The sequence below is a fragment of the Terrapene carolina genome, unplaced genomic scaffold, assembly GCF_002925995.2.
Source record: "Terrapene carolina triunguis isolate 2854851 unplaced genomic scaffold, T_m_triunguis-2.0 Scaffold130, whole genome shotgun sequence".
NCBI classification, from domain to species: Eukaryota; Metazoa; Chordata; order Testudines; family Emydidae; genus Terrapene; species Terrapene triunguis.
In genome coordinates, this window is record NW_020664481.1 from 25142097 (window position 1) to 25155317 (window position 13221).

Consider the following 13221-nt stretch of genomic DNA (forward strand, 5'->3'; position numbering starts at 1 on the left):
CATGGTTTGTCTACACAGGGGCACTCAGGAAAATTAATCCAAATTAGCTAAGGGCGTAGATTAAAAGTGGATTAGTTTAACTGCATTAAACTATTGTGTGGACACTCTCGTTCAGAAGTAAAGTGGCCTTGAATTAAGCTAAATCTAGTTAAGGCCACTTTAATTCTGAACAAGAGTGTCCACACAAGGGATTAATGCAGTTAAACTAAGGGTTTATCTACACTGTGCCACAGGGTGTGCGACAGGGGCATGGCAATCTAACTGCACTGTGTGGACACTGGTGGTGTGAACTAAAAAGTATCTAATCCAAGTTAATGTAGTCTTCTTTGCTAGGGTTGCCAACCCTCCTGGATTGGCTGGTAGTCTCCCGGAATCGGGCTCGATCTGCTGGAGACTACTGAAGCCAATCTGGGAGATTTTAGGCGCTAAAAGTCTGGTGGCGCAGCAGGGCTAAGGCAGGCTCCTTACCTGCCCTGACTCCGCACGGCTCCCAGAAGCAACCGGCATGTCCAGCTCCTAAGCACAGGGGTGTCCAGGGCGTCTCTGTGCGCTGCCCCTGCCACAAGCGCTGACTCTGCAGGGACAATTCGCGGTGCCTCCTGGCCGCCCCTGAGTCTAGGGTCCAGACAGGCCGGCTGCTTCCCAGGAGCTGCCCGAGGTAAGCGCCACCTGGATGGAGCCTGCACCCACTCCTGCATGCACTCCAACCCGCTGTCCCATCCGTGAGCCTCCTCCCACACCCAAGCCCTCTCCCGCACCTGAACTCCCTCCCAGAGCCCACACCCGAACTCCCTCCTGCACCCCAACCCCCTGCTCTAGCCCGGTGAAAGTGAGTGAGGGTGGGGGAGAGCGAGCAACGGAGGGAGGGGGGATGGAGGGATTGCGTGGTGGCGGGGCCTCAGAGAAGGGGCGGGGCCTCGGGTAAGGGGTGGGGTAGGGGGCGGGGCAAGAGTGTTTGGGTTTGTGTGATTATAGAGTTGGCAACCCTATTCTTGGCCAGTGCAGCAGTTTCTGCTTTGGCTGCTTCCGCACCTACCAGCTGGCTTCTCTGGCTGGCTTCTCACTGCAGTTTTTCCACATACCAGGGAGTTGGTGTCCCTCTAACAGCATTTCATGATACAGTACTGAACATTTTCCCCTCTTGCTCCTTAAGCATTTTTGTTCACTTAAAAGTTGGAAACCTGACTCTGGGATGGGGCGGGGGTTGGGGGGGGGGGAGAATCCAGTTATGAGGCTTAATATAATGCTTATAAAATACTTCATGGCATTTCACTTAACTCAGAGGTGTCAGTTATTAGCAGCTTATGAGGGCTCATTGATCTCTGTGACATTCATAAGTGGATACAACAGGTTTATGGAGTTGGTATAAAGTACTGTGAGCTAGGCTGTCTCACACCATAGTGTTAACTCTGCATTTTTACAGCGTAGCATGTGTGTAGGTTTTTTCTTTTTGCTATTACTGGTGTATCAGTTTGGGGTGGGGGGGGGTTTTTTTAGGGGGGGGGGGGGAGAGAAACGGTTGACAGTGTTCCAGATCCATGACCAGAATCCTTTTTTATAAACATCTTTATTAACTTAAACCCCCAAGTATTGGTAATAGGACTAGGGGGAGGGACAATGGTATGAGACTGAAGCTGTGAATGTCCAAATCCTCAATCCCTAGAGCAATGTTATTGGGGGCAGGGTGCGGGGGGCGGGACCGGCAAAGATGCAAGCCTGTAATTAGTAGTGTCTCCAAACAGAACTGCCAGTGTTGCTGACTTGTGCATTGTAAATGAGAAGGTGGGGAATGGGGAGGGAATCGATATCAACCCCTTAAAAGCCCTTCTACCCCCTTTCCGTTAAGGTGCTATTTTGTGAAATTAGAAAGTTCTGATTTCTCTTTGATTTCTTTTCAACCCCAATTGGATTCTGTCCAGCATCCCCTTTATTCTCTGTATGTATGTACGTATGTATGTGATAACACGTTCCTCCCTGTTTTTAATCCCATTAGTGTAATGTGAGAGGGAGGTGAAATCATTTCAAAATCCTCTCCTAACAAGTGATTTGTTTTCAAGCCCAAACTTCAGCACTGGAGCCAGCTCTGTTGCTCTGCTGAATTTTTTTTTTAATCAAACGGATTTATTAAAAATACTGAAATATTTAATGTCTGGAGTCATGAGCTCCTACAGGCTCTTGGCACCTCCTTGTAGGGTGATATGTATCTAGAACTGCATTGTACAAACCTTTTTTTTTTATCTCTGAAGTTAGCCCCTGGGAGAGGTACAGGAAGGAAGTGGTGTGATACAAGGGGTGACCACTCCAAATAAGCCCTAGCAAAGCTAGTGTAATAGATGTGTGCATGTTACAACCAACAGCAAGTAATGCAGCAGTGTTCAGTGATTAAATACACAATCAAAACCTGAGAGCCAGAGATCCTTGAGAGCCCTTAAAGGGACACTTAAGATAGAAAGGAAACCTTGTTTAAGTTATCAGTTACTCCTGAGCTGAAAACTGTAAAATAAAACAATTTCCTTTTTTCACTGCTTTGTTTCCTTTCTGTGCTTCACTCAGCTTGAGAAATGGAACTATATGGGTCATTGGCTTCATTTTTAGTCCCTCTTGCATGGGCATTCACACCAGTCTGAAACACAAGCACTTTGATTTCTACCACTTCCTGAACTCCCTAAATCAAGAACAAGAAAACCCCCCACAAAACCATTTCACTTCGTATTAGGATTTGTAACCATTCTTCTCATCAGCACCAATTTTCTTTTGATAAAATCTAGTTTTGAATGGTCACTGACCCTCAAGATCTCAACTGGAGAGAGGCATGGTCTAGTGGTCTGAGCCACAAATTGACTTTTGATCTCAGCCCTGGCTGGCACTGAGAGAGCTAATTATGTCCATACTTCAAATGGCCTGCTAATTTTGAGTGTCTCTCTTGTTTGGGAGTCCAACTGGATACCTAGTGCCTGACTTCTCATAACTGCTGTTGCTATTGAAATCAACTGGAGTTGAGGGTTCTTGGCATACACTGAACAATCAGAGGTCTCAACTTCTCTGCCTCAGTTTCCCTATTGACTTCACTGCTTATCTCCTCCTATTACTTTTCTCTCTTTGAAGTTTTCACAATCCTTCATTAGCATTAAGTTCAGACTGGTGAAAGGAGATCCACTGTGAACCATACAATACTCAATTTGCATCTAAATAGCCAGCTAGATAAACATTTCTTGTCTGACTGAAACCCTGTTTTTCACCTTTGCTGTTGACCAGTCTCTAGACAAAGACCTTAAGAATTTAATTTTCAGTGTATATGCATAACTCTTCACGAAACACACTTACAGATGTTGTATAATGATACTAGTGACCAGAGTGGAACCAGCTTTATTTGAAACTTCACATGATACTCTTCGGTGAATTACAATATATGCACCAGATGCAGGAGATCCCTGTAACCCTTCTGTGCCCCCGCTGAGCCTCTTCCAGTTGGTACTAAGAGGTTCTTGGGTCGCAGTGTAGAAAGGCCAGTTAACATGGGAGAAACATGGGAAGATTTCTATGGCTGTAGCTCAGATGGAGGAAAGATCGCTTCTTCTGTCAGTTGTGGCACAAACCCTGTGAAAATCCAGAGGATTTCCAGGGACTGGCTGGCCTGTGTGGAGAATGGTTAGACAATTTCCTCCGAACCTGCTACAGTAGTGGGAGTTCTTTGAGACTGGAATGAGGAGAAGGGAATGGTGAGGGCTACTCCTGTGATTAAAGCAAGCAGAATTTGGCGCTCATCAAGGGAACGGCGCTTGGGATTTAATCAATGTAAAGGTGGTACTATATTCAGACTGTTAAACACAGACTGGCTGGGGTTTTTTCACCTTTGAAGCAGCCCGGGCTGTGTTTGGTTGTTCTGGGAACTAATGTCACTAGACAGGGTCCTGTAGCTGCTGGCCTGGACCAGGCGGTCATGGCAGGGTTAATCCTCTGGGAGTTGACGATTAAAGTGTTCTTCCTCAGGCGTTATTTTTCCAATAAGCATGTTTTTCATTTGCAGATACTGTAGTATCGGGCCATCCACATGTTTGGCAGCTTTCCAAGTGCCTGCAAGCTTGTGTTTACTGTACAGTTTCTCACACTTCTGGCGTGGAACAGGACTGTGCTAGTTCCGCCAAAGAAAAAATACATTTGGAATCTGCCAAAGAAAAAGGAAATTACCAGTACAGCAGCTGGCATCTTTCCAAGCCCAAAGGGCCAGTGGTACCCCTGTGAACCTAAAGGTAATATTCAGAATAGGTTCCGCGCATAATCTTTATCTGCATGAATTTGATTTTGGAAGGCAAATTCGGGAGCAGACTGCCAGCTGGTAGTCTGGAAGAGTGGGTATTGGACCACCACAGTATTGCTTAATGGTCTGTAGAAATCTAGCAAAAGAGAATAAGTGCAGAAAGAATAAAATGTAACTCTTCTTTTGCTTTCAGGAGAGAGCACATATTAAAGGGATAGTGTTGGGTTAAATTAGAGTTTTTAAAAGTTCTAACTGAGCTAACAGCACCTTACATTATTAAAAACAAACTCCTATATTTTTTAAATAACCCTCACATTCTTATTTAATCATCTTACTTTGCATTCCTCTGAGCTTGGACAATGCAAATAGGCTGGTCAACTTTTTTTTTTTTTTTTTCAGACTCCAGTCAATGTGATACATCAACAAAATAGTGCAGTGTTTGGGTTAGAAATATCTCAAAATCTTATAACAACAAACTGTTGTCACTGGAATGTTTTGTAACTCAATGGATACAAATCTATTCACTTTTGTTCAATATGGGTTTTGTAATCTAAAGTTCCACTAAAATGAAAACAATAACTTTAATTAGGTAATTAATTTAAAATGATTTAAATTCATGTCTGGGACTGCAGCTGTCTCTGGAGCTCCAGTTTCGTGGTTTTTATAATTATTAATCTGTTTAATAAGGGGGTCTTTTCTCCTGTTGCTTTGGGAGGTTCACATAAAGGGGAAACAGACTGTGCAGGGGAGAGTGATATAGACGAGAAAGGAAATTCCATCAAATGCACCAAGTCAATTTTTTTTTTCTTTAATTTTTCAGTTATAGTAACTGAAATTTTAAGACCAGGAGAGACCACTAACTAGTTTGAGTAGATGAAATTCAACGTTGATAAGTGCAAAGTAATGCACATAGGAAAAATTATCCCAACTACACATATGTAATGATAGGTTCTAAATTAGCTGTAGCGACTCTAGAAAGTTCTTGCAATTATTGTGGATAGTCCTCTGAAAACTGCAGCAGCTGCAATCAATGTGCAGCAGCAGTAAAAAAGGCTAACAGAATGCTAGGAACTATTAGGTGTTGGAGAATAACAGAGTTCTCACTTTTTGTTTGGGTACAGCAAGTCAGATACTTTATTTTTTTTAACAATTGCGTAGAGGGAGAGAGCTAAACAGGTCTCTCTACAGGTAAACAATTACAGCAAACCTTTATACCTTTCATTACAGACAATAATAAGCAACAGCTGCATTTTGTTTATACATAGGCCATCTTGATATTTTATTTTTTTTACTTGTTTTGACTCTAGTCTACATACAATATTTTCTACACATTATCTACACAAGGTCGCAACAACTTCTCACACAGTTTTTTTTCCACTCGCCTCACACAATCCTTGCTTCTACAAATCTCGCGTTATTAGGGTTACAGTTAGCCTGACTCTTGCTAACGAACTGTCATGCATTGCATCCCCTTTCTGTCAGTTCTTTCTCTGCTTCCACAACCCCCCCTTTTGTACTACTAGTGCAACAAACATTTTTAAATTTTTATTTGCATTAAATTTTGGAATTTAGATTTTATATTAGGGGTTTTGATTGGATATAATGACAATGCATGATGAGCATGGACTTGGAAGGTATTACTATTATTATATTTTTTATAACAATAACATAATTTTAAACTAACTAATAGCAATACAAGCAATAATATTTTTATAGCAATAATATGATGGGTTTTTTTTATAGTTATAAAGCATAATACATTATATTTAGTATATAAAATAGACACTTTATAAGCTGTATGAAAGGCATATTTTTTAACTTGATATATATTTTGAAGCATGTGAATTTGCTTTTGTATTTTAGAGATTTTTTGAACCTTTGGTAACAGTGAAAGCAAATTTTGAAATTGATTAGGTACTAAACTAGTTTAATTAAAGGGTATTTGGAACCTAAGGATTACTTGCAAAATTTTATTTGCAGGCTAGTAAATAATATGATTGCCTGCAATGGTAATGAGATTAAAATGTATGTTTTGCGATGTGGTGGCATTAACATACATATAGCTATTATTAGCTTGAAAAAGTAAGTGTTTTGTTAGGGTAGTTTTTTGTTTTTTATTTTTTTAGCAAATGTAGTTATGAAGAGTAACAATTGCTTTTGGTTTTAGTTTATGGATATATTGAAGCTGTGGGGGTTTTAACGGCCAAAATGTTTATTGATTTTTTAATTTTATTTAAATGTTAGATGTAATTTTAGGAGCACTGACTATAGTTGCTTGGGCACATTCTCACCCAATATTCTGCTTCTAACCCAAAGTGATAGAAAATAAGAGAGAAGATACCATAATGCCACTATATAAATCCATGAGGCATCCACACTGAATACTGTATCCAGTTCTGCTTGTCCCGTCCAAAAAGTATACAGACGCTCCCCAACTTCCGTTCCGGAACGCCTTGCGTAAGTCAAATTTTACATAAGTCAGGAACGTATACCCGACGATTATGTGCGCAAAAAAAAAAAAAGCGTACGGAACTTATGGAACTTTTTCCGTAAGTCCAGATTTGCGTAAATTGGGTTTGCGTAACCCAGGGAGCGTCTATGGAATTGGAAAAGGTTCAGAGAAGGGCAACAAAGATAGTCACGGGTATGGAACAGCTTCCATATGAGGAGAGACTAAAAAGATTAGGGCTGTTCATCTTAGAAAAGAGACGATTAAGGGCGTATATGATAGAGGTCTATAAAATCACGTGTGTGGGGTAATAGTGAACAGAGAAGTGTTTATTTACCCTTTCCTGCAATACAAAACCCAGCGGTTACCCAATGAAATTAATAGGCAGCAGGTTTAATACAAACAAAAGGAAGTAATTGTTCTCACAATCCATAATTCACTTGTGGAAGTCATTGCCATGGGATGGCCAAAAGTATAACTGGGTTAAAAACAAAAAGTACTAGATAAGTTCCTGGAGAATAGGTCTATCAATGGCTATGGGCCAAGATAGTCAAGGATGGAATGTCACGCTCAGGGTGACCCTAAATCTCTGACTGCCAGAAGCTGGGAGAGGAAAACAAGGTGGATCTCTCCAAAACTGCCTTTTTCTGTATGCTCCCCCTGAAGCTCTGGTATTGGTCACTATTGGAGATAGGATTCTAGGCTAGATGGACCATTGGTCTGACCCAGTAAGGCAGTACTTACGTTACGTTCACCTGCACAACACAGGCAACTTACAACCCACCCACTAATTCCTACATCCAGCCCAAATCTGTTGCCAACCCTTGTTGGCATATACCTCCCAACGTGTGTGTTTTTTTTAAAGCCACTGCTGCTGGAGTCATGAGATTACATGAAAACATCTTACTTTATTAATGAGAGCTGTTTCTAGCTTTCATTGTTGTGGAGAAAAGCTTAAGAATACAAACAATTAAGGCTCACAAACCAGAAGGCAAATAAAAAGCCGTTTAAAAAAAAATTCATATTCTTTTGGGGCTTGACTCATGATTTTTTGAATGCCTGTGATTGACAACACCAGCACTGTGATGTTAAAATTACAGAACTGTATCATTGCCAGTATATGACGTCCTACATGAGGTATTGTTGGAGCAGGGAACAGTGGTCAGGAATCTTCTGGGTTTTATTCATAGCTCTGCCATTGACTTCAATCCTGGAAAACATCTTTCCTCCTTACGATGGCATCTTCATCCGCTAACGGGTTTAATATTCATATCATACTGTCAGATATAGTTAATGTTTGTAAAATGCTTCCTGATTCACACTTAAAAGATGCTGTAGAAGTGCTTAAGTATTACCATTATCTGGATTTCTATACAAAAGGTAGGGAAGAATGCTCACATTATTTCTTAGCAGGGTTCCATGCTCAACTCTCTTTAATAGAAATAAATTTAAAAGAACAAACAGACCCTTTCAGATTGTGCTCTGGTTACTCAACTATGTCATAATGAAAGTATTGCATTCAGATTGCTTCACTCAGAAAATACACTCTATACAGTGGATTTATTGCTTCAGTCATTGCAGTGGGTTTATTTTTTTATACAATAAAGAGCTTGCTTTCAAATGAGACTTGGAATTTTGGTGAACAATTTCACTGAAAGTTTCAAAAGGAGAGGAAATCAGCCTATTTGTACATGCAAATCAGTTAATTTCCACTTTCAAATGGGAACTAGATACATAGCTTTCACTACACGCTTTGGACATGTAATTACTAGTTGGTAGATTCAGATCCAGGTCCACCCATTTCCTCCAGCTGCAAAATGGGTAAATACTTCCTTTAATTTCATCTGGTAGCAACAGTGTTTGGAAGGAAGGGGTAACTGCAAATATCTGCTGCTCAACTTTCGAGCAACAGTGAGAAGTGTGAATCTCTTATTTAGAAAAAGGGAACTGAATACCATGAACATCATCCAGCTCTAAACTCCTTTCTTACTCTCTTCGTTCCTTTTGTTTGTCTTCAGAACTTCCGAACTTCCTTCGCCACCAAAGACAGAGACACAGCAGTTCTGCCAAAATCATTAAGTCTAGAACCTGGAAATTTGCTGCTTCTTCATAACCAACATTCTCTGGTGGCAGCCTTCTTCTCTAGTTAACGCCTTTGTGGAAATGAAGAGAGATCCTATGACGCTGTTTCTGTGGCTCTTGCTGCTCATCTCTGATGTTTTGGCTTTCAGAACTGAGAAACCGGTTGGAGAAAGGGCTGTTGAGCTAATGAAGCAAGCCCCTCTAATTGATGGGTATGTAGAGTGTCTTTTTTTTCAATACACCTTGGTAACTTTCATTAACAGGGTTACATCAAATAGCTTGAAAACCAGCCAAAAACCTTTAATTCACCCTTCCCATATACCATAAAAATACACCTTGGTTTCCTTACACACACATACTTAAGGCTAGCAAAGCATATTAAATGTAACTGTACTTTATAGTGAACCTCCTAGATCACTTACGAGATGCAACAAGAGAACCAACCATTCACCACAAATTATTGAAAAACTGAAAAATATGGGTCTAGCAAACTGAACACTTCAATGGTAGCTTTTCAGTTTCAATCCTTGTAAACAAATATTGGTGTATTTTAAGGCCCCCCCTTATCCTCTGCCTGTTACAATGGGAGACTAAGGGCTAAATCCTGTAAACCCTGAGCACAGGGCCAGATTAAGTCTCCTGTGGGTCCGGGGCTATTAGATTTTGTGGGGTCCCTGGGGGTTTGGAGTGGGGGAGTGGGATCAGGGCTGGGGCAGGGAATTAGGGTGCAGGAGGGGGTGCAGCTCCAGCTTGGGGGGGTGGGCTCTGAGGTGGGTCCAGGGATGGGACAGGGGGTTGGGGTGCAGGAGGGGGTGTGGGGTGCAGGCTCCAGCTGAGAGGTGCTTACCTCGGGCAGCTCCTGGTCAGTGGCACAGCAGGGCTAAGACAGGATCCCTGCCTGCCCTGGCTCTGTGCTGCTTTGCTCCCCGAGGTGGCCGGCATGTCTGGCACCTAGGCAGAGGGGCCAGGCTGCTCTGCGCGGTGCATGCTGCCCATCCCCACAGGCGCTGCCCCCGCAGCTCCCACTGGCCGCGGTACCTGGCCAATGGGAGCTGCGGAGCCGGTGCTGGGGGCCGGGGCAGCATGCAGAGATTCCCTGAACACCCCTCACCCAGGGGCCACAGGGGCACATTGGTGAGCTGGCGCTCATGGCGGGGACCGGTGTCCGGCCGGCAGCGCAGAGACTTGCCACGGGCCGGATGAAAAGAAGAAGTGGGCCGCATCTGGCCTGCGGGCCTTTGGGGCCCCCCTTAGCACAAGGCCCTGGGCTGCAGCCCCTAAAGCCCCTGCATTAATCCGGCCCTGCCTGAGCAGCACAACCAATTCTGATTTCACCCTGGGCTCTAAAAGCAGAGGCCCATCCATTGTTGCACAGCATCAGTGGATCTTAGCAGGTTCTGAAGATCAGAGATGTAAGCAGCACCCGTGGCATAGCATTTATGTCTCATTGCATTAGCTTATCACTCTGAAGGCATTTTCAGTTTGAATTCAAAGGCTATTTATAAACTCCTTTGGATCAAGTTGCATTAGTCTTCAGGGGAAATTTCAGCATTTATCTACTTTTGCATTATGCAATTCTACCAACCCTCTTCTTCAGCTATAACTTTACTTCCTTTTGTATATGTTTATAAAGCAGGCAGCATGATATGAGAGCATGCCCAGGCAGCTCAGAGGAACATTGTTTCTGTTGAGTCTGACTTCATCCAGGAACAGAAGGGAAAGGGGTCACTCTAGCACTCAAATACTATTGTGCTGTAACCAGTGGTGAGCTGGAGCCGGTTCGCACTGGTTCACAGGAACCGATTGTTAAATTTAGAAGCCCTTTTAGAACCGTTTTCCGTGGGACAACTGGTTCTAAAAGGGCATTTAAATTTAACAAGCGCTCCCCGCCGCGGCCCCAGCTCACCTCAGCTCTGCCTCCTCCCATGAATACTCCGCCCTGCTTCTCCTCCCCCCTGCTTCCCGCGAATCAGCTGTTCACGCGGGAAGCCTGGGAGGGCTCAGAGCAGGCTTCCTGCTCAGGCCCAGGAAGACGGAGCTAAGGTGGGGGGGGGGGGGAGCGAGGAGGGCCATGTGCCCTGGCCGGTCTCTGGCCGTGGTCCTGCCCGGCCCTGCGTCCCCGCCTGCCCGACTCTGGCCGCAGCCCTGCCCGGCCCCGCATCCCTGGCCGCCTGGCTCCGGCCGTGGCCCCGCGGCCCCGGCCGCCCGGATCCTGCTGTGGCACGACACGGCCCAGCTCCGGCAGCGTGGGTCCAGGCGCGGCCCCGCATCCCCAGCTGCCCGGCTCTGGCTGCGGCCCTCCCCAGCCGCCCGGCTCCTGCCGCGGCCCTCTCTGGCTCCGGCCGGCCGCCCGGCTCCCGCCGCGTCCTCCAGCCCCGGCCCCGCGACTCCTGCCCCGGCCCCGCGTCCCCGGGCTCTGGCCGCCCAGCTCCTGCCCCGGCCCCGCGTCCCTGGGCTCCTGTCGCCCGGCTCCTGCCCCGGGCCCGCGTCCCCTGGGGGGGGGCAGGGAGCAGGGAGGGGGTATTGGAGAGAGGGCAGGGGAGTTCGGGGGGTGATGGGGAGGTGGATAGGGGTTGGGGCGGTCAGAGGGCAGGGAAGAGAGGGATTGAATGGGGTCAAGGGTCCCGGGGGGGGGCAGTCAGGAAGGAGCAGGGGTTGGATGGGCCGGTGGGAGGCAGTCAGGGGCAGGGGTTCCAGGGGCAGTGAGGGGACAGAGAGAAGGGGTGGTTGGATGGGGCAGGGGTCCCGGGGGGCCATCAGGAATGAGAGGAGGGGTTGGATGGAGCGGTGAGGGACAGTCAGGGGACAGGGAAGGGGGGTGGATGAGGCAGGGGTCCCTGGGGTGGGGGGGCGTCAAGGAACACGGGGGGTTGGATGGGGCAGGAGTCCCGGGGTGTGGGCCATGACCCCCTCGTGGGGTGAGGAGGGAACCGGTTGTTACGATTTTGGCAGCTCATCACTGGCTGTAACTCAAATAAAATTCAAAAATCCAACTTGCCTGCCAATAGCATGGCTGCTATCTGCAGATCCAACATTTGAAGAGAAAGAGTGGAGATGGGAATAGAGCTAGAAGAATAAGGTGGAAAGAGGGGCTTGTGAGAGAAACTTCAGCATCAAGGAGTGAAAGGGGGAAAACCTTCAGGACAGCAGAAAAAAAGATCTGCAAGGAATGAAATTTGTTACAGAAAGTGAGGCTCCAAACAAACCTCACTGCGAGGTGGTGCTTAAAGTGGTCTGAGAAAAGTGGGTGGGGTTTATCATAATTTGGGAGCAATAGCTTTGGTAAGACAGTCAAATCTGGCCTTAGGGAAAATGGCACCCTGGGTGAACTTGCATTTTGGTGCCCTGGCCCCCATGGACACGGTGCCCCCCATTGCCCCTGGTCCCCATCCTCCCTTCCCCCCCAACCCCTGCACCTTCCTCCTGCCCCCCTAATCCCTGCACTGTGCCCCCTTCACCCCAACCCCTGCACTGTGCCCTCTCACCCCAACCCCTCCACTCCACTCCTGCCCCCCAACCCGTGCACTGTGCCCCTTTCACCCCAACCCCTTCACCCCTCTCCTCTGCCCAGAACCCCTGCACTTTGCATGCCCCCTTCATCCCGACCCCTGCACTCCCCTCTTGTGCCCCTAACCCCTGCACTGTGCCCACGACCCCTTCACCCTCCTCCTATGCCCCAATACCTGCACTGTGCCCCCTTCACCCTGAGCCCTGCATTCCCCTCCTGTGCCCCCTTCACTCCGACCCCTGCACCTCCCTCCTGTGCCCCAATACCGGCCCCTCCTTGTGTTCAGACACAAGCAGCCACCAGGAGTTCCAGACCCAGAGAGGCAGCAGCACACACAGATTCCCCCTGTCCCCTCACCCCAGCTCAGTGGAAATCAGGTGCATGGGTGAGGGGGACACCTGGACACCAGCAGACAGGAGGATGCTCCCAGTCCGGAGTGGCCGGGGGGGCTCTGGGGAGGAAGTGTATGGGGGGGGGGACAGAAACAGCACATGCGAGGAGGGGAACCCCTGCTCCAGAGGAGTCACCTGGCTCGGACAGCTGGTCATCCAACTGCCCCCCAGCCCCCTCTCCAGCGCTGCTGCTCGCCTGCCTGCCTGCCGCCTGCATTAGCCCAGCTGGCCCTCAGCAGGTCAGGTGGGAATCCAAACCCTGCGTGTGGTGCCCTCTTTGGCGGGGGCCCGGATGGCCCACCCCGGACTTGATCCAGGAACTTAAAGGAAAGGGGTCACTCTAGCACTCAAATACTATTGTGCTGTTGTAGCGCTGAGAGACCCTGGTCTGTCCATGGGCAGGATCAAACCAGGGACCTCGGGAGCTTAGTGCATGAGCTGTTAGCTAAGGCTGTAGAGCAGACTCATTAATCGCTCTCTCTAAGGTAGGGTGACCAGATCACCCAGGTCAAATATTGGGATGCGGGGGGGG

The 13221-nt window shown here is 46.8% G+C and overlaps 1 protein-coding gene across 5 annotated transcripts in view; it reads left to right on the top strand.

Annotated features, from left to right (window-relative positions):
• The window catches only part of LOC112120378 (dipeptidase 2-like), a 48102-nt gene that overhangs the window by 6898 nt on the left and 27983 nt on the right, over positions 1–13221 (top strand). For 4 of the 5 annotated variants that reach the window (XM_026652780.1, XM_026652784.1, XM_026652778.1 and 1 more), the window contains 2 exons: positions 4028–4250; positions 8726–9001. In XM_026652780.1, coding sequence (XP_026508565.1) covers positions 8871–9001 — 131 coding nt within the window. In that variant the 5' untranslated portion in view covers positions 4028–4250; positions 8726–8870. Of the gene's footprint in view, positions 1–4027; positions 4251–6675; positions 6716–8725; positions 9002–13221 lie in introns of those variants that run through there. The other variant, XM_026652783.1, reaches the window with a different exon arrangement.